The sequence below is a fragment of the Gopherus flavomarginatus genome, chromosome 4 (assembly GCF_025201925.1).
Source record: "Gopherus flavomarginatus isolate rGopFla2 chromosome 4, rGopFla2.mat.asm, whole genome shotgun sequence".
NCBI classification, from domain to species: domain Eukaryota; kingdom Metazoa; phylum Chordata; order Testudines; family Testudinidae; genus Gopherus; species Gopherus flavomarginatus.
This window is the reverse complement of record NC_066620.1, coordinates 13,051,326-13,077,815: the sequence shown is the minus strand read 5'-3', so window position 1 is coordinate 13,077,815 and position 26,490 is coordinate 13,051,326. Positions and strand designations below refer to the sequence as shown.

At 44.7% G+C, this 26,490-nt stretch overlaps 1 protein-coding gene across 4 annotated transcripts in view; it reads right to left on the bottom strand.

The window, feature by feature from the left end:
- MACROD2 (mono-ADP ribosylhydrolase 2) overlaps positions 1 to 26,490 on the bottom strand; it is a 1,364,702-nt gene that overhangs the window by 1,268,661 nt on the left and 69,551 nt on the right. For all 4 annotated transcript variants that reach the window (XM_050952172.1, XM_050952173.1, XM_050952171.1 and 1 more), the window contains exon 3: positions 24,541 to 24,648. In XM_050952172.1, coding sequence (XP_050808129.1) covers positions 24,541 to 24,648 — 108 coding nt within the window. The remainder of the gene's footprint in view (positions 1 to 24,540; positions 24,649 to 26,490) is intronic.

Here is a 26,490-nt window from a genome sequence, read left to right as displayed (position 1 = left end):
TCTCACAGCTTAAAATCATTTCAGATATTGCCTTTTGTCAGCTCTCCTCTATAGTCCAATAGATTTTTTATCCAGTTACTCATTAACTACTAGTATGACTATAATTATTTTTATTACGATAGCACCTAGGAGTCCTAGTCCTGGACCATGACCCCACTGTGCTAAGCCCTGTAAAAAAAAACAAACAAAAAGACTGTCCCTGCCCCCCCAAAAATACTAAATATAAGACAAGAAATGACAGATGAATACAGCGACAGGGCACTATAAGGAAACAAAGACAATACTGGTCAGCATGGTAAACAATGTCTCAGTATACCAATGTCAAAGTTCCTGTAGGCACTGCAGCAAAGAAGAGTTTTAAGAAGGGATTTGAAGGAAGATAATGAGGTAGCCTTGAGGATGAGGTGCCAGGGCAGCATGAAAGAAAGTGCAAAAGTGCTTGTTTGAAAATGTAACAAGTGGGTGATGGGGGCTGGCATCACAGGCCAAATTGGAGGCAGGAGTCAACATCTTGAAAGTAGAGACAAGTAGCTTATGTTCAATGTTATGGAGAAGGAGAAGCCAGTAATTCCATGGAGAAAGTTGACCACAACTCCTCCAGAAATTAAGAACAGTGGGAGGTGATTAGGCAAATTAACTCAGGTTGTAACACCTCCAGAGCAATACCACCACCTTGAGAGGCTCACGTATAACTACTTCTCACTGGATTCTTCAGAGACCAATAGACAAAGAAAAGACTTACGGATAAATAGACTCAGATTAAACTGACTCAGGTCCTTCATTCTTTTTCAGCAAATCTCTGGTAAGCTTTTCATACGCATATATGAACTATTATTGTTTTTCATATGTTGTTTTCTCTAATGCTTTCACCTTAAGAATAAATGTACTTGTGTATCAAGGGCTAGGTGGTAACTTACAACTGCTGGCAATTACAGCTGTTCACAGCCTTCCAAGAGAAAGCTACACTCAGATGCCGGCCTGTTTAAGCAGTCTGGCTTGCTGGGGAATATCATAAAGTAGGGCAGGGAACTGTGCAGCTTTTTAAAAGCCCGGTGAGGAGGGGAGAAAGATATGGGTTTCTGACCAAGACAACTGGCAGCTGAGATGCTGAGAGCCTAAAGTGAGTGTCCTTGATGGACCACAAAGGTGGCGCACAGGTGTAATTGCCTTGAACTGTGACAAACAGAGAGGTTGTAAAGGGCATTCCAAGTGAAGACAAGTAGCTTATGTTTAATGCAATAGAAAAGAGGGAGCCAGTGGAAAGATGAAAAGTGGATGGACATGGTCAAAGCAATGAGGTCGGAGAAGGATTGCAAGATGGAAAACGATAGGTTTCAGAGTAGCAGCCGTGTTAGTCTGTATCCACAAAAAGAACAGGAGTACTCGTGGCACCTTAGAGACTAACAAATTTATTTGAGCATAAGCTTTTGTGGGCTACAGCCCACTTCGTGGAAAATGAACTTTCTTGCTTTTTAAATCCAAATTGATTTCTCAACTTTGAACTAACTAGTCACAATTTCACTTCTTTATAGACTATATGTGAAAGGGAGCTCAATATTGCATGCATGCTGTTGTCCAGAAGAACAGTTTCACATATGTCAGCACGGATATCTGTATAATGTTGTTCTGCAATGATCAGATCAGTGAGACCAGACTCTATAGCGACCTCATAAAATCTTACAGACTGCATAACTAATGTGGAATTCAGTGCCACAAGATATAGATGCAAAAGTTTAGTAAGAAAACAAAGAGGTAAAAAAGCTCTGATAAGAGTAATTAGGATGTCATGCACAGTCACATTAGCTAGAATACAAACAGATGGAGACATTACTGATGATTCACAACATGGATCAAAAGAAAAAGAAAAAGTTTGATCTGGAGTTGTCAATCCAAACGGTTAAAAATCATTAGCATGTGGAACATTACTTCATTTTACAATTTAAATTTCAATATACAGTCAATTTTCTTGCCAAGTTAATGACCTTATTTTTAAGAGATTTCATGAGAAATCTATTGCAATATAAAGAGTAAAATTCTTTATTTGCTTTTTAAGCTAAATGCCTTCACTATACTGAAGTTGTGCTGTGGTTTCATACAAAAGGCAACAGTGGGGATTGGTAGAGAAGAGGCAGGATCCCACCGTAATGCTAACTTAGGCCACGTCCAGACTACCCGCCGTATCGGCGGGTTAAAATCGATTGCTCGGGGATCGATATATTGCGTCTAATCTAGACGCGATATATCGATCCCCGAGCGCGCTTATATCGATTCTGGAACTCCATCAACCCCAACGGAGTTCCAGAATCGACACGGAGAGCCGCGAACATCGATCCCACGCAGTGTGGACGGGTGAGTAATCCGATCTTAGATATTCGACTTCAGCTACGTTATTCACGTAGCTGAAGTTGCGTATCTAAGATCGATTTCCCCCCCTAGTGTGGACCAGCCCTTAGTCTCTCCCATTTAGAGTGCAATCCAGTTTTGCTTACCTTAGAATACTGTTCACGATGTTGTCACCAGCAAAAAAATGGAGACTTTACTGATAACTGTTCAATCAATAAGCTCTTAATTTTTCTATGCAAAGTTCATTTCTCACGAACCGTAGTGTACATCTTTTTTCAAGGTGCTGTAAGATTTGAGAATTAAACTTTTATCTCACCTTGTATGTCCGTGGTTACACTAATCTTGCTGATCCTCTCCTCTGGTTCCTTATTTCTAAATTACTTGCTACCAGTTATATTTTCAATATTATGAATTGTTGCAGTACATTCCTTGGTGACTCTAATCTCCCACACTTTATCCCTTGTCACATTCTCAGAGCAATTACTTTCTGGCAAAGATACCAGCTAAGATGATGCTCTATCAAGTCTCTGTATGATGTTTTTTCCTGTTGCATGCTTCTGTTCTTGTCATATTAAACAGCAATATCCTCTCAACTATTTACACTGAAATGGTCTTTTTAAATTGACTAGTGTATTTGGGCTTGTGTGGGTTTCCCTGCACACCAGTGCAGCTACACAAATTTCAAAATATAGTAAGCCCAACTGATGTAAGTCATTTTTTACACCAGTGCAGCTCATTTAAATTAGGAGTGAAATCCCAGTCCTACTTAAATTCATAGTAAAACCAGCATTTTACTGAGAATTTTACAAGCCAGTGTAGGCTACACCACTACGAGACATGCAATGTAAGGAAAGCCTCAGTTAAGTAACTGCCTGCAATCTATCTAAATATATGAAAGTACTCATGAGGGGAAAACCCTACAAGCAATTTAGTATTATTTCATATGTTCTGTTGTTTCCACTTCTGATACTAAAAAAGGGTTTACATTACTTTTTGGTATCAATATCAAGTTAGTTGTTAGTTTGTAGCTTAGGAAACCTTATCCAGGACACTAAATTAAATCCACTGCTTGTCAGTCTATTCTATATGGCTTGTGGTGTTAGCATACAGAAACTGTTTGTTTTAATATTGATTCTATTGATACTTTTACCATCTAAATGCAAATTCAGCAAAATGTTTATGGAGAAAGTGGTACGTGCATAAATGTCACCTTATTTGAGAAGATCACATTCTGCAGATTCAAAATCGTTCACTCTTAAATACTCTAAGAATAGTTAGGCAGGCCGGCTCAGCTCACTGTTACAGGGCATGCTTCTGAATTAATTTCCACCTCCAAAGCTACCAGATGAAAATTCTATGTGATAAATTAAAACACCAAATGAAATGGATTAGCAATCAGTGAAATTGCCTGATAGACTGTCAGATCCATTCTGGATTAGAATTCAGCCTCTTCCCCACCAGTTCATTAAGCATCAAGTTCAAGGAAACTTCAGTGACTGATTGCACATTAACAAGCTGTTTATATGGGAAGGTGTAGTTCAGCCAGTCAACATTTTTATACTTACACATTCGCTTGGGCATAATTCAGAGATAATATATGCAGTTCACACTTTTAATCTGTAAAAAAATACCTCTCTCTTGAAGTTTAATTTTGGGTACGGCAAAGGGATGCAATGCTTCATAAAATTAAAATTTAACAAAGCGAATCAGATTATACCTCAAGGTCGACAGAAGCAGCAGGGGAAAAAAATCAAGCAGTAGATCTGCTGTTCCATACAATTATGAAACATGAGAACAACAGTAAGGAAGACACTACTGTTGCACTAGTAGGATACTTAAAATCAGTTCTGAAGTAACAGTCATGAAGAGAAAAACTTTCAGGGGAAAAAAGTTATTTTCCAATTTTAAAAGTGTATCTGTTTTTAAAATAAATGTATGGTCTTTTTAATGTGAAATTCTGATTTTACTTCATAAATGCAATCTAATTAACTCCCTCAAAAAGCAGGATCAATTTATGCAATAAGCAAGGATAAATGTGTTAGACTCCAGAAAATGCTGACTATCCTTTGCTTCAGACAATGGTATAGGGACTTAGCCAAGAAAGTAATTAAAATCATGGCACTTTTTCAATTGTCTGAAAACTAGCTACAGTGCACGTCTTGAAGACACACATACAGCATGCTGACCTAGCCAAGATCATCCTCTTCCTTGTACCAGTACACTGACAGTAAGTGTTGTAAAACCCAACAGGGAAATAGTACCCCCATGTCAGAGCCCCCCCTCATTTTACTAATACTACTGACCAAGCACTTGACAGATTCCTGAATACCTGTTGAGCTCTCAAGGAGCATCAATGTCCAGTGGTGGCAGGTTATATGGGCTCGAGGTGCTCGAGCAACAGGAATATTCAAGGCTGGGGGCTGTGCTCCACCAATATTTGGAGCTGGGTTTCTCCCCTGGTCCTGCCTGGAGAGGGCCCTGCCTCCCCGCCTTGGAGCGTCCCCCCTCCCCTGCCTCGGAAAAAAAACAAAAGCCAGTGCCTCTCTCCCCTGCTTGTGCTGCCGGCTGCCTGCAGCTGCTTCTGCCTAAGGCTATAGAGATCAGCAGCCGCTAGCCTGTTGGAGCACCAGGGGAGGGGGAGGAGGATAGGGAGAGAGGAAGGGGGAGGAGGCACGCACGTGCTTGGAAGCTCTCTCTCCCGCCCCCCGGCACCCACCTGGAAGAGACGCCAAGGGGGGTTCCGGCCAGGAGATGGACATCTGGGGTGTAGTTCACTCATCTGAGCAGCTGCTGGGGCTTCGGTGAGGTTTGACCCTGTGATCCATCCCCTCCCCCCGCAGCCCCTACTCCTGATCCATGCTGGGCAAGGGGCAGTCCCATCCCCCATCCCCAGTGAGGCTATGGTGAGGGGCAGCAGCAGGGGAGGCTACACATGATGGATACCCCCCGCCCCTCAGTACCCACCATAGCGGAAGCGAGTGGGCTTTCTGGACCTGAAAGAGTCCCTAGGAGCATGTGCAGTGACCGTGGTGCAGAGTGAGTGTGCTGCCAGGAGGGGAGGGAGGACAGGAGAGGTCCCTCCCCTGGAGCTTGCTGCTGCCAGTTAGGGGGGGGAGGAGTCTTCTCTGGTCCTAGCCCTGGGGCAGCCTGCCTGCACCTCAAGTTCCTCATCCCCAGTCCTGCCCCACCCCAGAGCCTGCGCCCCTAACACCCCAACCCTGAGCACCCTCCTGCACTGTGAACCCCTCATCTCCAGCCCCACCCCAGAGCCCTCACTTGAGGGGAAAAACATGCAACTTAAATTTGGCAGTCAGTTCGGAGTATCATTGTGTTTAGCACAATACTTGATTATTTTACACCCTAGTTGTATACAGGTATTAGAAAGTGGGAACGTTCTTAATGTTTTCTCTGAATACTGTGTGGGTGCCTCAGTTTCCCCTAGGCATTTCTCAAGGATCTAGATGGTGGGATAAGGGTGTGTGATTGTTCTAGAGCCGAAACCCTGTCTCCGGGCAACTGATGGCCTGGGCCGCTCTCCTGCAAGGTGCCCACTGAAGGTATTGGAGAACAAAGAGATCAGGTGGCCTCCTAATGCCTGGAAAAGACAAAGGCCAGAGGAGGGAGTGTCAGTGCCTGTGCAGACTTCCGGGAAGAGCATGGTGTGGAAGGGGATGCTAGGATGCTTTGGAACTACTCCATACAAAGCCAGTCAGGACTCTGGGGGAGCCTCCTCTCTCTGAGCATGCTGTCTCCAGGGCAAGAAGCTCACACCTTCCTGGGTCTGACCTCAGAGCATTCAGCATGCCCTTCCACACTGTGCGCTTTCCGCAGAGAGTCTGCCCAAGCAGGTTCTGGGGCAACCAGAGATCCCTGCACCCCAACTCTGCAGTCAGACGTGACTCTCAGCCTGCCGGTAAAACAGAAGGTTTATTAGACGACAGGATCACAATCTAAAACAGAGCTTGTAGCTACAGAAAACAGGACTTCTCAGTCAGGTCCATCTTGGGGGTGGGAGCCCAGACCCAAGTTCTGGGCCGATCCCCATTTCCCCAGCCAGCTCCAAACTGACACTCCCTCCTTTAGCCTTCTGTCTCTCTTCTGGACAAGGAGGCCACCTGATCTCTTTATCCCCAACACCTTCAGTTGGCACCTTGCAGGGGAAACTGAGGCACCCACACAGTATTCAGAGAAAACATTAAGAACATTCCCACTTTGTCACAACAGGTGAAACAAAATATAATACCGTATATTGAAGCAGGCAAGTGCTGCTTCTGACTTTCCACTTTTAATTGACCCCTGTAATCTTGTGGTACCGAGGCATTGTAACTTCATTTTATATCAGCATACAGGGCGGGAGCAGGGGGAGGGGAGCACCACCATTTTGGGCACCACTAAAAATTATACAAACCTGCCGCCTATGTCAATGTCACAATACAGTGAAGAGGAAATCCTTTGAGTGGACAGTAAGAGTGCTGTGAAGTGGCAGTGAATGTAAACTCAAGTACCATGTGAGCATTAAAGGAAATTAGACAAAATACAAAGGGAGATGAGTATTATTTTAACCACTAAAGTTTTTTATTGCCGATTCTTTAGTACGTTATTAACTTCTCAATGAAATAAATACATCTGATTTATTGCACTCTCTGTCCATTTGCTTAAATTGAAAAAACTCTTTCTTAATATTCTGACCTTTTCCCAAGTTTGGGACAATTAGGGTATGCAGTGTAAGCCCGGGATTTAAACTCAAGCTCAAACCTAACACACCTTCAGTCAACACACCAATCACAGTACCCCAGGGCTTAGACCTAGGGTTCCAGGACCCCAAGGTGGTGGAGGGTCACAGCAGGACCCAGGCTTCAAGCTCCAGGTCCATTGCACTCATGCTCTGTGAGCCTGCCAAAAGTATCCCACAATTCCACAGGCCAATTTTCTTTCCTCTGGATAAGTCAAGTTTGGTGAACAGTCAAGTTTTGCCACAGTGCACCACGAACAAAGGGCTAGAGCAACCACATTTTGAGAAGGTGCTAGGAAGTCTGGGATATGGGTGGCTGTATTCAGGTCTGCATAATTGAGGGTAGACACTGGAGTTCTAGGCTGGGATCCATGGTTCAACTATTCCTAACCCAGGGTTACAAATGAGTGTAGATGCTCAAAGTCTAGATTAACAAACCTAGGGTCCTACTAGGCTTATATTGCAGTATAGACACACACTTAGAAATAACTCCAGTTTATACTAATATGGGTAGCAAATTAACTGTATGTGAATAACTCAAGCCAGTTATTAAAAGGCAAGTAACACTGTTGGCACTATTATCAGGACATCCAGATGCTTATAGCGTCACACTAATGAACATGCACTATGTTCTGTAGATAGAGGGTTTCAGGCTTCAGTGTTTTCAAGAAGCTATACAAGAACTTAACTTTTTGTAAACTTACCAAGTGTACTCTGCAGATCTTCCCAACATCAAAGAAAAATATAGAACAGTAATTCCTTATTTTTTCATTCTGCTTCTCTCCCACAATCTGAGACCCTAAATGAGGACAATGTTTAAATCCTCTCAATACATGCTCTCTGATCACCCAAGATGGCACAGAGATGGCTTGCTATTCATTAACCTGGGGCCAACTAATATGAACTGCTGCTTAAAGAGTGAAGTACCTCCAATACTGAAAGCCTAGGAATTCAACACCCACATCTCCTGAAGTAATTTCAAATTATACTGACCATGCCAGTACATCAAGATTCTACATACATTTGTTATGAGAGCACAGAAGACTTCAGTACAGTATAACCAAATGGCTGTTAGTCCTGAGTAAATCATCTTTTGCAACTGAGCTTTGAAGAAAATTATATCAGTCCTATCTTCCTGTCAATTTATCCAGGGCTAATGGGGGGAACAAAAAAAACCCAGCTGCTTGTCATCTTTGACAATCCAGCTATAAATACAAAATGTGGATGTTTGAGAGAAGAAACTATGTTTCAGTTAAAGTCAAGAGGCATAAAAATTAGGACAAAGTTATCCAACATAACTATTTCTCCAGGTTGTTGAGTTATTCCTATATTCCTTGGAAGGTACCTGCAGAAGCTGGCTATCTACATCTATGGGGGAAACTGGAGTAGACTACAAATAATGAACCCAGGTTGAAGACAAAACCCACTTGAAATTTTAACACACTAATCTAATAGAAAGCTCCAGAAGATCTTTAATGACCTCAAATGATCAATATCTTGGTTTCACATCTCAACCAAAAACACATAGTAGTGTCACCAGTGGCTTTTAACAGTCTGAGTCACTACTAATTAAAAAGAGTGGATTATTACTATTTAATCACTATTATCATTCAAATACTCCAAGTGGTCCTTGAGTCTCTCACTTAAGTACTGGCCTAGGGTGACTCCATTTAGACCAGGAGTGGGAAAACTACGGCCCGTGGGCCGGATCCGGCCTACGGGATTGCCCCCAGTGGCAATACGGGCCCTGCACTGCTCTCAGCAACAGCTAGCCCACCATCCCTGCAGCCCCCAGGCCATTGCTTCCAGGCACCACCCCCCGCAGCTCTCATTGGCTGGGAATGGGAAACCATGGCCAATGGGAGGTTTGGGGGAGGTTCCTGGAGGCACAGCAAGGGCAGTGCACGTGGAGACCTCTGGCCCCCCTCCCCCAGGGGCCACAGCGCTTCCTGGAGCAGCGGGGGCAGAGCAGGTATGCAGGGAGCCTGCCCTGGCCCCGGTGCATGCCGCTGCCACCCCGGAGCCCGAACCCCTCCTGCACCCCGCCCCCAACTCCCTGCCCTAAGCTCCCTGCCTGCACCATGCACCCCTCCTGCCCCCAACTCCCTGCCGAGCCCTCTCGTACACCTCACACCCTTCCTGCCCCCCAACCCCCTGCCCTGAGCTCCCTGCTGCACCCCTGTGCACCCCAGCCCCCTGCCCTGAGCCTCCTCCTGCAGTCCACACCCCTCCTGCACCCCTTCCCCAAGCCCCCTCCTGCACTCCACATCCCTCCTGCACCCCAACCCCCTGCCCTCAGCCCCCTCATACACCCTGCACCCCTCCTCTGCCCCATTCCCCTGCCCTGAGCCCCTTCCTGCATACTGCACTCCCTCCCAAACCCCACACTCCCTCTCACACCCCAATCCCCTGCCCCAGCCCTGCATAAAAATTTCCCCACCTAGATGTGGCCCTCGGCCCAAAAAGTTTGCCCACCCCTGATTTAGACTGAGATCTGACAAGAATAAAATATCGCAGGAACTTCAACACTATTTGCATTTTTTCCTGAGGCATTGCAGTATACTGGAGATCTCAATATTACTCTCCTGACAGTTTTATTAACAGGAGTGTCAAATAGGAACATACAACCAGATCTACAAATACTATTAGAGGACAGGTCCAGGTAGCAGCAGGGAGAGCGGGAGGCGATTCCAATGCCAGATTTGCAGAAGGCAAAAGGGGAGACAAGGCTGATCCATCACCTGTCCTACCCCCGGGGCTCATTAGCAAATGACCATTCTGACCCCCCCAGCTGTGTTCAGTGAGATATTTGTCATTTGATGCTGCAGCAGCCATGGTTAGGAAATGTGTCCATGGCAAAATGTGATATGAAGTCTGCATTCCAGTTGCTTCCAGTGCATCCCAGGGACTTAAAGTGAAATCCAAGCAGGTTAGAGGGCCATTACCATTTTGATAGCCACGTGCAAGGGGTGCTCAGTGTCATGTGGTGCTTTTGAATGATTCAGCTCCATGCTGAAGTGGACAATGGGGCGTGAGACTGGTCTGCCTCAATGACTTATTTGCAGGAAGGTTAGAAACAGACAACCGAGAGTTCGTGCTACAGGCATTTCAGAACCTAACTGAGCACCTCAGGATCCCCTTTTCCCTGGAAAAAACAGAAGGCCCTACCCAAAGTTTAATGTACCTAGGCATCAAACTGGCCACAAGTCAGGGTGTTTCTAGGTTACCAACAGAGAAGTCGGAATCGGTCAGGGAACTGCTGCAGGCTCTCAAAGAGGCAAAGAAAATTACTCTAAGAGAACTATAGCTGGGCATGGGACACCTAAACTTTGCATGCCAGATATTGGCTCTTGGTCCAGCATTTTGTTTCCATCTGGCGACTGCCTCCTCTGCAGTGGAAGAATCCCACCACTTCATTAGAATGACAAGGGGGATGAAAGAAGACAGAAGTGTGGGAAAGATTCCTGGAAGTGTTTAATGGAGTTTCAATATAGCATTTGGACTGGTGGCTCAAAACTGAGCTGCAGGAACAGTCTGACACCTAAGGAGGCACAGGTTTGGGGGTTTACTTTCAAGGAGAGTGGTGTGCACATAGGTGGCCAGAAAGCTGGGGGGCTCAGGGCATTACCAGGTATCACCTTCCTTGAATTTTTTCCCTACTTGAGTGGCACTCACTATTTGGGAAGCAAACTTTCAGAAAAGTACATTTCTGACAAGACAAACTGTGGTCACTTTTGTAACTAGACCTAAGTAAGTAAGTTGGCTAAGACTGCTCAGGAACCAAGGCTGGTGAGGGTTTTCGTTTTAAACTATTTGCATTTTAACATCCTTTTTTGCGCAGTACATGTCCCCAAAGTGGCTAAGGGTGTTGCCGATGTTCTCTCTCAATTTCAGGCTGACAGTTTCTGGAAATTCACTCCATTTACTAGCAAGGATCCACAGGTGATGCCTCAATAACTCTGGAACCTTGGCCCAAGACATCTGTAGGACTAGTAGAGGACTCTGCTGCCCCATGGACTATGAGGGCCTAGAAGGCCAGCCTTTCAGAATTCAGGTAATTTAGGGCACAGGAAGGGCTTGAGCATGGGTGGCCCATAATACACACAGGGTGCCACGATTTGGCTCCCTTCCCTGTCTCTGGTCAGCCCTACTGGAGTAGGCTGATAGGTTTCCCAGATGAACGTGAGCATTTCAGAGTGCAGAAACTCTTAGAAGGGTGGTCCAGGAGGGGCGGGCACCCGAGAGACAACAGGTTACCTGTAACACTGGAAACCATGACAGGGTTAGTACAGGCTATGCAGCTGTGGGAGGGAGGCCATTTTAATTGAGGGAACATTTGTTGCTGCTTTCTTTGGTGCTTTCAGAATGAATGAACTGGTGGTTATGGTAGCAGCAGATAGGTGCATGTCTGTTACATTTAACACGTGCTAGGACCTATCTGCAGGAGCAGTGTCCCTGCCCTTAAGGGACTTGAAAACAGACCAGAAGGAAAAGGGGGGTTATGTGGTGTTGAAGGAATATGCAGATAGGAGCTTGCACCCTGTAAAGGCAATAAGAGCCTTTCTAAAAATACAGTGCAACTGGCATTATTGTTCATACACCATGATGGCAGCTGCCTGATAAGATACCCCAATTCAGTGCAGTATTGAGGAAAAACTTTGCACTACTTGCCCCACCCCACCAAAAAACCATTGGTACCAATTCTTTCAGGATTGGGGCAGCTATGTCAGAGGCTGCAGGGGGGGCTGGCCCATGGTAGGTGCAGGCAACAGGGTACTAGAAATCAATGCATTACAGGACTTACTTCCGCACTAAGGAACAGACAAAACATAACTAATCCATGTGCTTTTTTATTTCAGAAGCTACTCAAAGTGTATGCAACATCTGGATTTCCAGGTACTATATACTGCATTATGCCCACAAAAGTGCAGGTAGGACTGCAACTGGAGCTCAGCTGGGTGTCAGGGCCAAAGCAGTTTGCCTCCAATTGAGAGGCCACCAAGATATTCCTGGACACTTGAAGTTCACTAATGGGCACGTTTCAGAGTAGCAGCCATGTTAGTCTGTATCAGTAAAAAGAACAGCAGTACTTGTGGCACCTTAGAGACTAACAAATTTATTTGAGCATAAGCTTTTGTGGGCTACAGCCCACTTCATCAGATGCATAGAATGGAACATATAGTAAGGAGATATATATACACACACATAGAGAGCACATGAAAAGGTGGGAGTTGCCCTTTTCAGACAGTTTGACAAGAAGGTGTGAGGATACTGAACATGGGGAAATAGATTCAATGTGTGTAATGAGCCACCTTGATTATCACTACAAAAGTTGTTTTGCTCTTGTTGATAATTGCTCATCTTAATTAGCCTCTTAGAGTTGGTAGGGCAACACCCACCTTTTCATGTCCTCTGTACGAGTGTATATATCTCCTTACTATATGTTCCTGTCTATGCATCTGATGAAGTGGGCTGTAGCCCACTAAAGCTTATGCTCAAATAAACTGGTTAGTCTCTAAGGTGCCACAAGTACTCCTGTTCTTTTTACTGATGAGGCACGCTGTGCACCGTTGCCAGCCCGGAGCTACTCAAGATAAGCAGCGCTCTGCTGGGCTGGAGCCCACACCCCGAGCCCCTCCTGCCACACCCCTCCTGCACCCTAACCCCCTGCCCTGAGCCCATTCCTGCACCCCTCCGTTCACTCCAAGCCCCTGCCTGAGCCCCCTTATACAGCCCACACCCCTCCTGCCCCCAACCCCTTGCCCTGAGCCCCTTCCTGCACATCTCACCCCCTCCGATACCCCACAATCCCTCCCCCAGCCCTGCATGCAGGGCCATGAATGTAATTTCCCCACCCAGATGTGGCCCTTGGGCCAAAAGGTTTACCCACCCCTGGGTTGGCAACACTGTAACCAATTAAATGCCTGGTATAGGAGAGTATGGGGGACAGGGAACAGTGGCTCTCCCTTCTGTTACAGTTTAATAAAAATTGGGCCTGCCGCTTAATTCCAGGCATGCATCTGTCCTCATTTTGCCGCTGTGTCCACATCAAAGGGGAGCCTCTGCTCAATCATCAGTGTTGACTAAAATCTAGAATGCCTGCCTGGCTCTTTTGATAGCACAAAAGCACATGAAAACAATTCTACACCACAGTGCAAAGAAACACATTAATTTACATGTTAAGAAATGAGTTATTTTCAATGAAAAACTTCAGCTTTGAAGTGATCTAATTTGTTTGCCAGAAATTCAAGAAGGAAACATGACTGCAAAAGGCATAGTGAACTACCAAACCCAAGTACAGAAAAATTTACTGCCATTGACATTAGTTTCAGAATAAACCAGCCTAGATGTTATACTCACCACTCTGCTATCTGAACACTTAGGGAAAATACAATGTGGAAACTGTCAACAGTACAGGTAAATTACAGCACACCGTTCTCATTTCTGTTTTCAGTAGTGTTTTTTAGGGCTGGCACTTCATGAACATGAATACAACTTCTTTTGAGTTTGGCCCCGAGTAACTCATATGTTGGACAGTATTCAAATGGTTAATTTGATTTTGTAGCCTCATCAACTTTTGTAACTCCTTTAATAAACAATGGAACATATAAAAGTAAATATACACAAGAGAACTCAAATAGAGATAATGAGAGTGAGAACAGATTTCCTTGTTTAACTAAGGTTAAACTGAGTATCTGTTTATATTGAAGTTTTTTGCAGGCAAAAGCATTTTAGAACACTTTTGAACACTTGTAACATCTTTTGTGATTACACTTAAATAAAATACAAAAAGTCCATGTACAGTAGAACCTCAGGAGTTACAAACACCTGGGGAATGGAGGTTATTCGTAACTCTGAACAAAACGTTATGGTTATTCTTTCAAACACAGGTTTGAAACTTTACTATGCAGAAGAAAAATGGCGCTTTTAACCATCTTCATTTAAATGAAACAAGCATAGAAATAGTTTCCTTACCTTGTCAAATCTTTTTTTTTCCCAGTCGTTTACACTTAACACCATACTATACTGTATTTGCCTTTTTTTTTTTTTTCGGTCTCTGCTGCTGCCTGATTGTGTACTTCTGGTTCCAAATGAGGTGTGTGGTTTACCTGTCAGTTCATAATTCTGGTATTCATAACTCTGAGATTCTACTGTATGTGATTAAAAACCTTTAATCTGTAAACTAGAAAAAGTGAAAAAAACTACAGTTTCCCCGTGTCTAGGCACAAAGAAATTTTGACTTAATCACTTAAACTTAGAACTTTTGTGTAAATGACTATCAAAAACATTTTCTTCCCTGAACTTCATTGGGAAAGCGATCTGGCGAAAAACTGCCAGATTTTTCTCACACTCTTAAAAGCATAGGGTGTGACTGGATGATAAATCACCACCCTTTGAATACAGTCACTTTGCCACTGCTTGTAATTCCACCAACGGATCAGAAAGGGCTGCACTGAGTTCACAGAGGAAATGCTTTTCTGTGTTGTGGCTCTATTTTAAAATGCTCCTATTTTCAGATGAGAGGAAGGAGACACAGGCAGGGACTCTTACATACATGGAGTGAGGAAGGGATCAAGTTTACATTCTGCTCACAGAGATAAAAGGCTTGATCTTGAAAGATGCTGAGCATTTTGCCCTCAATCCAGCAAACAGCACATGCTTCACTTCACAGGGGCTACTGGTGCTTAAAGTAAAACAGGTGCTTAATGCTTTGAAGGATCAAGGGTCAAGGTGCTCAGCCTGCTGCGAAATTGAGGCCACACAGACTAGATGGTGGGGTGAGACAAGCTGACAGCCCTTACTGGCAGCATACATTATCCAGCAACTCTACAAAGCTACAGGCAATTGGCCATATGGCCAGTATCAGTCAGAACTACTTCAACAATTAAGTGATGATATTTAAAATTTTTCTCCAATTAGGGCATGGCTACACTGGAGAGTTGCAGCGCTGGTGAGGGGGTTACAGCGCTGCAACTCACTCTGTGTCCACACTTGCAAAGCACGGCCAGTGCTGTAACTCCCTGATTGCAGCGCTGGCTGTACACGTGGTTTGCTTGAGGTGTAGCGATTCCAGCGCTGGTGATGCAGCGCTGGTCATCAAGCGTAGCCACCGAAAGCGCTGTTATTGGCCTCCAGGGTATTAGGAGGTATCCCAGAATTCCTGTCCACAACAAACCGGAAGAATGGCTGAACTCCGATCTCCCCGTAGCTACTTAGCTAAAAAACAAACACAGCTGCTCTTTGCTCCAGCGAGCGAGCGAGCGGAGGCAGGGGAATTGCTTTGGAATGTTCACAGCTGTTTGCTTGAGCAGAGAGGGGAGGGGTAGTGTTGAGCAGCTGCTTATATGGTCTAAAGACTATTTAGGAGTGCATAATTTGCATTTAGTGAATAAGAGACAGGTGGGGGAAAGGTCAAAATTTTTAAAATGATTGAAGGTAGGCACTGTGTATCTTCTAGTTCTTAGAACTTGCAAGGCAGGGAGCTGAGAACAGTGTCAGCTCCAAAAATCCACTCTCTCTGTCTCCCCCACGCTCCCTGTCACGCTCCACCCCACCCCCCTCTTTTGAAAAGCACATTGCAGCCACTTGAACGCTGGGATAGCTGCCCACAATGCACCACTCTCAACAGTGCTGCAAATGCTGCAAATGTGGCCACATTGCAGCGCTGGTAGCTGTCAGTGTGGCCACACTGCAGCACTTTCCCTACACAGCTGTACGAACACAGCTGTAACTCCCAGCGCTGCACATCTCCAAGTGTAGCCATACCCCTAGTCTTAAGGAGAGTTCTCAACAAAAAGCAAGGCCTTGTCTACACTACAGAGTTGCAGCACTGGTGAGGGGGTTACAGCGCTGCAACTTAGGTGGTGTACACACTTGCACAGCACGGCCAGCGCTGCAACTCCCTGGTTGCAGCGCTGGCTGTACACCGGTCGAGCCTCGGGTGTAGAGGATCCAGCGCTGGTGATCCAGCGCTGGTCAGCAAGTGTAGACACCCACCAGCGTTTTTATTGACCTCCGTGGCATAAGCAGGTATCCCAGCATACCTTAGAAGCCTCTCTGGTAATCATGCAAACTCCACTGCCCTGGGCTCACCTGACCCCTCCTTTAAATGCCCTGGGAATTTTAAAAATCCCCTTCCTGTTTGCTCAGCCAGGTGTGGAGTGCAATTAATCAATCAATCACTCAGCGACCATGCCTCCACACACCAAACGAGCCCCAGCATTGACCAATGCAGAGCTGCAGGACCTCATAAGTGTTTGGGGAGAGGAGGCTGTGCAAGCACAGCTGCGCTCCAGAAGGAGAAATTATGATACCTATGGGCAGATATCGCAGTCCTTGATGAGAAGGGGCCATGAACGGGACGCGTTGCAGTGCAGGGTCAAAATTAAAGAGCTGAGGAGTGCTTACTGCAAAGCTCATGAGGGAAATCGCCGCTCGGGAGCTGCCCCCACGACCTGCCGTTTTTACCAGGAGCTGGATGCCATACTTGGGTGTGACCCCACTGCCAATCCTAGGAGCACGATGGAGAGTTCAGAGCAGGGAGAAGTGGGGGAGGTTGTAGAGGACGGCGACAGTGAGGCTACTGGCATGGAGGGAGACACCCCGGAGTCCCAGTACACATGCAGCCAGGAGCTCTTCTCAAGCCAGGAGGAGGCTAGCCAGTCGCAGCAGCTGGAAGTTGATGGTGAGGAAGAAACTGAGGATCGTGCTCGGGGTAAGTAGATTTTTATGTTTTGGGAGAGGAGGGTTTTGGTTATGGCTGCCTGCATGCATGCCTAAATGTGGAATAGCCCATTGATTTGCTCTATCACGTCTCTGTAATCTGCCTCGGTAATCTCTTGAAAAGTTGCAGCAAGAGCGTTTGCAAGTTGCTTTCTCAAGTTGATCGGGAGAGCCACCGTGGTCCCTGTCCCGGTCAGGCTAACTCGTCCGATCCACTGTGCAGCGAGGGGTGGGGGGACCATGGCTGCACACAGGCAAGCTGCATAGGGGCCAGGGCGGTATCCACATTCCTGTAGAAGACCCTCCCTCTCTTCCCAGGTAACACGCAGCAGTGATATGTCTGGCAGTAGGAAACCTTGTTGAGAGTTTAGGGATACTTGAGTGCAGGGCGCCAGGTTCGCGTTTCCCCAGCCCATGGCGCTCTGTTGTTAACCCCCGCCCCTCCCAGCACGTAGCCAGCCACGCGGTGTGCTCCGGTGTTCCCCACCCCCCCTCCCAGCATGTAAGAGTCCACGCGGTGTGCTCCGGTGTTATGCACTTCCCTCCAAGCAGGCATCCAGCACCGCGGTGTGCTCCTGTGTTCCCCACCCCCCTCCAAGCAGGCATCCAGCACCGCGGTGCACTCCTGTGTTCCCCACCCCCCCTCCAAGCAGGCATCCAGCACCGCGGTGCGCTCCGGTGTTCCCAACCCCCCCCTCCCAGCACGTAAGCATCCACGCGATGTGCTCCGGTGTTATGCACCCCCCTCCAAGCAGGCATCCAGCACCGCGGTGTGCTCCTGTGTTCCCCACCCCCCCTCCAAGCAGGCATCCAGTACCGCGGTGCACTCCTGTGTTCCCCACCCCCCCTCCAAGCAGGCATCCAGCACCGCAGTGTGCTCCTGTGTTCCCCACCCCCCCTCCAAGCAGGCATCCAGCACCGCGGTGCACTCCTGTGTTCCCCACCCCCCCTCCAAGCAGGCATCCAGCACCGCGGTGCTTCCCCCCTCCCTCACCTGCACGACGGCGTGAACGCGGACCAAAGAACAACCCCCACCCAAGCAGCTCACCACCTTCCTGTTCACTACTGTCCCCTCTTCTGGACACCAGCTACCTCCTGTACCCATTGCTGATAAACCCCAGTGACCCATTGGTCAATTCCCACTCCCAAGGGGAAATCGGGGCAAAACCACTCACCCCATTGCTTGCCATGACTTAGCTTCCCTGCCCTCTCTGTGTTATGTGAGGTATGTGAGAAGGATGCTACCAAAAGTCTAAAAAGTCCTTCAATGTGTGATAATAAACAATGTAGCCTCTGTGTATTACATGGTTCTATCTCTCTTTTTTCTAGTGACCTTGACTACTGCAGCCGGATCACCGGCCTCACGTAGGTTGCAGAACTTGAGACGGAATCCTAGAAAATCAAAAGAGGAATTGATCAAATCTGTTATGAGCCACTACAACAGAGAAAGTAGGAAGACACAGGAATGGAGAAGATGTATGAATGGAGACAGAGTGTACATGAATGGAGGAAAACAGAAAGCAGGAGAAAGGAATTGTCTGACAAAAAAACCACAAAGCAGATGATAAGCCTCCTGGCTCGCCAAACTGAGTCTTTCGAGTCTCTTGTAGCCATGCAGACAAATATGTACCATTGTAACCCACAGCCCTCCCAAAGCCCTCTTCCTTGTTCCCCAGTATTTCCACAAAACAACTTTCTCCAGCAGCCAGTTCCTTATTATCCCCAGCTGCCCCCAACACCTGTACGATCACCTACCAGCCCTGATAACTATAATTCTTACCCTGTTCACTCCACCCCCATTATTCTGCAGCATAGTAATCCTGAAGTGCAGCAGACATTGAATAGTGATCAAAATAGGACATATTCAAACCTGTGAATGTACAGTCCACCACCCCAACCCCCTTGCCTGTTATGTACTGTATGTTGAATAAAGATTTTTTTTCTTTTTCACTACGTTATATTATTGCTGGAAGTGGTAAACATTATACACCAAGGTAAAGCAAAGCACATCAAATGCATCAAACATTACTGTTGGCTCTCAGCATCAAATTGCTCCCTTAAAGCATCCCTAATCCTTGAGGCCCTTTCCTGGGCCTCCCTATTAGCCCTGCTTTCTGGCTGAGCAAACTCATCCTCTAGGCGTCGAACCTCGGAGGTCCATTCCTCACTGAATCTTTCACCCTTCCCTTCACAAATATTATGGAGGGTACAGCACGCGGATATAACAGCGGTGATGCTGCTTTCCACCAAATCTAGCTTCCCATAAAGACAACGCCAGCGGGCTTTCAAACAGCCAAAAGCACACTTCACAGTAATTCTGCACCGGCTCAGCCTGTAGTTGAACCGGTCCTTGCTCCTGTCAAGCTTCCCTGTATATGGTTTCATGAGCCAGGGCATTAAGGGGTAAGTGGGGTCTCCAAGGATCACAGTGGGCATTTCGACGTCCCCTACTGTGATCTTGCGGTCTGGGAAAAAAGTCCCGGCCCTCAGCCTCCTGAACAGGGAACTGTTCCTAAAGATGCATGCATCGTGCACCTTTCCAGGCCATCCTGAGTAAATGTCAGTGAAACGCCCACGGTGATCCACAAGCGCTTGCAGAACCACGGAGAAATACCCCTTGCAATTAACGTACTCTGATGCCAGGTGGTAACAGAATAGGAATATGCGTCCCATCTATTGCCCCTCCACAGTTAGGGAACCCCATTTCTGCAAAGCCATCCACAATGTCCTGCACGTTCCCAAGAGTCACGGTTCTTCTTAGCAGGGTGCGATTAATGGCTGTGCAAACTTGCATCAGCACCATTCCAACTGTAGACTTTCTCACTCCAAACTGGTTCGCCACCGATCTGAAGCAGTCTGGAGTTGCCAGCTTCCAGATTGCTATAGCCACCCACTTCTCCACTGGCAGGGCAGCTCTCAATCTCGTGTCCCTGCGCCGCAGGGTAGGGGTGAGCTCAGCACACAGTGCCATGAAAGTGGCTTTTCTCATCCGAAAGTTCTGCAGCCACTGCTCGTCATCCCAGGATTGCAGGACGATGTGATCCCACCACTAAGTGCTGGTTTCCCGAGCCCAAACACGCCGGTCCACGGAGCTGAGCACGTCTGTTACTGCCACAAGCAATTTAGTGTCTTCACAGTGAGGCGATTCAATATCATCGTCTGACTCCTCACTGTCACTGTCACTCTCACTTTGCAGCTGAAGGAATAGCTCCACTGCCATGCGTGATGTGCTGGCAACATTCATCAATAAGGTCGTCAGCTGCTGAGGCTCCATTTATAACAAAAATCGCAGAAAAAGCGCTGTAGAATCACAATGCCGCCAAACTGCTCGGAATGTGTAACAAAGCACCACGGGGCGTTGGAACAGGAAGCGGAAAGACACTCACACTTCCTTCCCCTTCCCACAAGCCACAGCGCTGAAATGGGATGAGGTGCTCTGTGGGATAGCTGCCCACAATGCACCACTTCCAACAGCGCTGCAAGTGCTGTAAATGTGGCCACTCTGCAGCGCTGGCCCTATACAGCTGTACTAACACAGCTGTAACTACCAGCACTGCAAAACTGTAAGTGTAGACATGGCCCAAGTGAGTGACACTACTAAAGGGGTTCCTATTGCTTCACCTGGCTGTTTCCACATTCCCTGTCACTGAATATTTTAGGTTTTATTTCCAGATCACTATTCTTAGGTTTTAAATTTTTTTTTGGTCTGTTTTTTCTTAAAACATTGGCACAGTTTTGCCAAGTGAATGAGTATCCTACACTAGAATAGCATGCGGCACTTTTCACATAAGCTGAGACATGATTGTTGGTTTGGTTTGTTTCTGTTTCCTAAACTTCTAAATTAACTTCATGATGTAATATAATCCACCTGGATAGATCCTACAACATATGTATTCTGTAGCAAATTCTATGGCAAACCGTGGCAGCAGAGTGGAAACTCTGTGGCAGCTTAATTCAAATTTAAAAAATTAAGACTTTCAATAAAATAAATGTGGAAAAAAGAACAAATAAATTGTATTAATTCAGTTTATTTCATGCTCTCCTTTCAGTTCCAGTTTTGAATTTGCAAAATATTTTAGTACTGACAATATAGATCTGCAACATAAAATTTGCTAGGGAGAAATGTGTAAAGAAGACTTGATATGTGGGGAGAATAAGAAGAAACTTTGGAACTGTGGGACATCACCTGGATATCGTTGCTCATTATAATTAGCAGTGAAGATTTAAAACTTATTAGGTTTCAGAGCTAAACACGTTAAGATTAAACAGAACAATATACTGTTTCCAAACATTTTCAGGCTGCCTACAGTCTCAGGACAGCAAAGCTGCACCTTTTTATAGATTCATAGTGTCTATGGCCAGAAGGGACAGTTAGATCATCTACTCTGACCTCCTCTATATCATAGACCATTAAATTTCATCTATCCAGTTATTCTGAACCCTATAATCCTAAAGTACAGCTTGTGTTTGGATAACACAGCTTCCAGAAAGGCACCAGTCTTCATCTGATGGCATCAAAAAAAGACAGTCCTTGGTAGTTTGTTCCAATGGTTAACCACCCCACTGTTAAAAATCTGTGCCTTACTTTGAATTTGTATTTGTCTGGCTTCAGCTTCCAGCAATAGGTTCTTGTTATGATTTTCTCCACTAGATTAAAGAGCCCTTTAGAGGTGGTCTTATCTCTCCATGACCATGAAGGAACTTTTATACTAATTAAGTCACTTCAATCTTCTTTTTGATAAACTCAACAGATAGAGAGCTCTTTGTGTGTCTCACTTCATGGCATTTTCTCCAGCCCTCAAATTGTTTAAATGTGAATAAAGTAGAAAAGAGAAGCTTTTTACTGCAATCATAAGGGTTAGAAACTTTTTTTGGAAAAAAAAAAACCTGAAAAAAATTAGAATTTACTGCACAATCACCTTCCAAAAATCTATGACCAGAGAATACACAAAGCCCTGGTAATTGCTAGCGAAGTATTATCCAGGGAGAAAGATTTTAACATTTCCTTTACATTATTATGACAGTTTTCTTATATTTTTATTGGCAATGGTTGAGTGTAATACTTTATCTTTGAGATTGTAATCATGTTGCAGTTTCTCAGATTAGAAATAATCATTGCAAGTTTTGCGAAGGAAAATGATAGGAGTAGACTGGGTCTTTAGCAGACCTGGTTGGGGAAAAAAATGATTCACAAAAATTATCCAAATTGCAAATTCATTTTCATTCTGCAGGTTTCAAAAGGAAGTCATTTTTCTCTTATTCAAAACAATTTTTGGTTTAAAGTTTCTCTGATTTCTTCTGTTCCCCCTCCTGTTTCTTTCCTCCACACCAGTCAACCTGTCTCATTTCCCCTCCCCTCTATAACAAAAAGGGGGCATGAAAGGCAAGGAAGATAGGGAAAGGTGTGGAGGGAGGAAAACTGATAAGCCAAAAAACAAAGAAAAACAAATATTTATCCAATTTAATTGAAAAACATAAAATTTTAAAGTTGCAAAAAAAAATTTCCCTCAAAACGATAAAAGACCTTTATGAAAAACAGTCAAAACAATTCAGCCAGCTGCAGTCTTTTGTCTCCAAGCAAGAGAGATACAAATTATAAGAACAAAACACACCATATCTGGCAGCTTCCTTTTCAAGCATTACTCAGTTGTTCTGAGGGTTTCAGTAAAGACCAAGTAAAATACAAATGGAATGCCAATGTATATCATCTTGTGCCCGTGTGAAGGAAGTAGAAAAACAGCTTCCCTCCAAGTTACCTACTTCTAAATATAACAGAGACAGAGCAAGATAATGAACAGAATGTTTTGTTGCATTGAGATAAACTGCATGTCCTAAATAACAAGGAGCCATTAATGTTGCTTCAGCCATGGGCGGCGAGTAATGGAGGCTTGGGGAGCCTAAGCCTCTGCCAACCTCATGCTAACAGGGGAGGGACAGTGCAGTGACACAGGCCCATGAGCACTAGCCAATTTGAGACTCCTGGAAACGTCTTCCCCTGCCATGGCCCTGTGGCTAGAGGAGCTCTGGCTTGCTGCTGCGGCCCGGGGCCATGGCAGGGGCACAGAGTTTTTCCCATCTCAGGGCTGAGGGGGCAGGAAGGGGCAGAGGAGGGGTTCCACTGCAGTCTTAAGCTCTCAGTCCTGGCCCCTCCCCCACTCCCATGACCCTGACTGAGCTCTCAGCACCCACTCCCGTCCATCCCGGCTGTGGCCATGCCGGGGGGCTGAGAGCAGCAGCTAGCCTCCCCCAGGGGAAGCTTCACCTGCCACCCATGGCTTCAATAGTAAAATACAGGATTAAAAACAAAATTGTATTTACAGCTCAACTAACAATTGCAAGTTTAATGCAACATGGTTTCATGGATTTTTTCCCATAGAGTCACAAATTCTAATGAAATTCTGCTAGTTCAGGAAATTCTGCTAGTTCAACCTAACAATTAAACAGATTGTTTAGCAATTGTTCCACCTTGCATTTAGCTGCGATGCTTGGAGTAACACTACAGATTGGGATCTGGAAAGAAATAAACTAAAAATAATTCTTCCCCTCCCCTCATGATTTAAAATTTTATGCATTCTATGTAAGAAACAGCATTGAGAAACATCAACATGTTTTTCACAGACACTATCTATTTAAAATAGTCTACTAAAATTTAACAACACTTTGCCATTCAGTATAATTCACACTTTGTCATAACTATTTGCATAAGTATTTTACAGATATTCAATACCTTGGATTAATAAATACATTCTTTCTTCTTTCATTTAGCTCCTTCCATATCAGCTGTTTTAAATCTTTATGAGAATCCAACCTGCTCCCACAACATTTTTTGTGAGGTTAAATTTTAAAAAAGACTTAATGCTAAGAAAAAAAAACCCTAATGTTATTTCTTTATACAATACAAAAACTTTTGTCGGGCTCTGTGTATCCCTGCAATATTTAAATAGACAATACCACAAGAACAACTTCCAAGTAACTCAGCACTCTTAAATTACGTCTGTTACACCCAATACCTACAACAAAGATACTCCACTGTGAAAAATAGTTCCACAACTCTCTCCAAATGCCTAAACAAATTGTTGGCACAGTACAAAGACCACCAAAGGTCAAGACATTCTGGCTATTTCCTACCATGGAGGGGAATGAATGCCTAAGTAATAGCGCCTTCTTTCAGGGAGAATGTGCTGCTAGCAGCTCCCTCTCTCAAAACAGCTCCAGAGTCTCTGTTGAATGCAACCTGGCAGTACAGTATAGGGAGATAGATGGTCTCTCAAGTGAGCCATTCAGGACTTTATATGTTAACACCAAAACTTTAAGGTATACATAAAACTCAGCAAGAAGTTAATGCAGTTCCCAAAATTCTCATCTCCCAGTGAAATACTTTTAAAATAAATCACCTGCTGCATTCTTCAGCCTCAGGTACATCATATTACAGTAGTCTAATCTCTAACATCTAATTTTAGTGTTTTGCCACAAAGTGCAAATTCTCCAAATTAATAAAAAAATAGAGATGAGTGATCTTATATCGTACACCCAATGCATAGTTTGTGCTTTTACAAAAGTCTTAACAATAATGGCACACAGAACAGAATTATCTGCTGTACACAGATTGCAAACTTTATGAGCAGCAGTTTCTATGTGTTATGGTTTCCACATAATATAGTCATGTTATATATCTTTTTTTCTCCAGAACTGTAACTAATACTGCAAGTTTCTAAATATAACCGCATTAAAAGATTACTTACCTGCATTAACTATAGCATCAATCTCAAGCAATGTAATGTCACCTCTGTAGAGAGAAACCTTCTCACTCAGACTTTTCTTCACCTGCAAAGCTTCCTTAGTGTTTTCATCTGCAAACCAAAAAAGGGGGGAAATTATGAATGATCAGAATATGAACAATTGTAACATCTTGCATTAGAAGTCTAAAACATGGAGACAAGATTCAGTAAAGGATTCCATTACACTACCACTGTCAGCTTAACATAATATCTAATTATCATCTGTGCACCCAGCCCCTGCAGCTGGAGCCACTTGTGTGCCCCCACCCTGCAGCCTTGGCAGGGGCTGGAGCCAGAACTGTGCCCTCCTTTTCCCCCCATGGCGGTGGGGCTGGGACTGTCAGCCCCTCCCCATCTCTATGGGGATCCAGGTATCATTCCTCCCCCTCCCACCCTCTCTCTCTCCTCATTATTTTCAGTAAAAGTCACCAATGGGTCAAATTTTGTTACCCCAGACCTGTCAGTGACTTTTACTAAAAATAACTGACTAAATCTTAACCTTAACTATGTGGTTATTCTTGAGAAAATGTAGTTTTGACAATTTTCAGTTTTACCCCTAGAGGGCACTGACAGCCCAAAAAGGGACACAAGCCCTTGATAGCAACTGTGCTACTTACACTAACTTATGTTTTGGAAGTTTTTGCTTAAAAACAAAGCCCCTTAAATGTCAATAAATTATTAATCAATTTGTAAGCACCTAAAGGATAATAGGGTTATACAGAATAGCCAGAATGAATGTCAAAAATAAATCAAGACAAACCAACCTAATTTCCTTCTTTGACAGGGCTACTGACCTAGTGGATTGGGGTGGGGGGGGGAGTTGAGAGGAAATATTTTAATAAGGCTTTACAGTCCCAAATGACATTCTCATAAGCAAGCTAGGGAAAGATGATAAGATTACTGAGAGGCGGGTGCATAATTGGTTGAAAAAACATACTTAAAGATAGTTATCAATGGTTTACTGTCAGATTGGGAGGGTATTTCTAGCAGGGTCCCTCAGAGGGTTCTCCTGGATCCCATACTAATCAATATTTTCATTAATGACTTAGATAATAGAGTGGAGAGTATGCTTATGAAATCTGCAAATGACACCAAGCTGTGAGGAGTTGAAAGCACTTACAGAACAGAATTAGAATTCAAAATGACCTTAACAATTGGAGAATTGGTCTGCAAGCCAAAGAAATGGAATTCAATAGAGACAAATGCAAAGAGCTACACTTAAGAAGGAAAAAAAATGAAATGCACAACTACAAAAATAGGTAATAAATGCCTAGGTGGTAGTGCTGCTAAAAATAGTCTTGGGGCTACAGTGGATCACAAAATGGCTTAGGAGTCAATCATGTAGTCGAGAAAACAGCTAATGTCTTTCTGAGGTGTATTAACAGGAGTGTCATAAGAAAGACATTGGAGGTATTTGTCTCACTCTACTCAGCACTGGTGAAGCCTCCACTGGAGTACAGGGTTCAATTCTGGGTGCCACATTTTTTTTTTTTAGGAAAACTTTGGACATACTGGAGAGTGTCCAGAGGACAGCATCAAAAACAATGCAAGGTTTAGAAAACCTGACCAATGAGGAAAGGTTAAAAATACTGGGGAAAGTCTTAAAAAAAAAAAATTAAAAAAAAAAAAGGCTAAGCAGAGACCTAATAACCGTTTTCAAATATGTTAAGGGCTGTTGTAAAGAGGGTGGTGACCAATTGTTCCTGTCCACCAAAAGTAGGACAAGTAGTAAAATGGGCTTACTCTGTGACAAGTGAGATTTAGGTTAGCTATTAGGGAAAAACTTTGTAACTATAAGGGAAGTCAAGTTTTGGAATAGGCTTCCAAGGGAAATTGTGGAATCCCCATCACTGGAGGTTTTTAAGAAAAGGTTGGACAAAATACTGTCAGAGATGTTGGAGATAGGACCAAGTA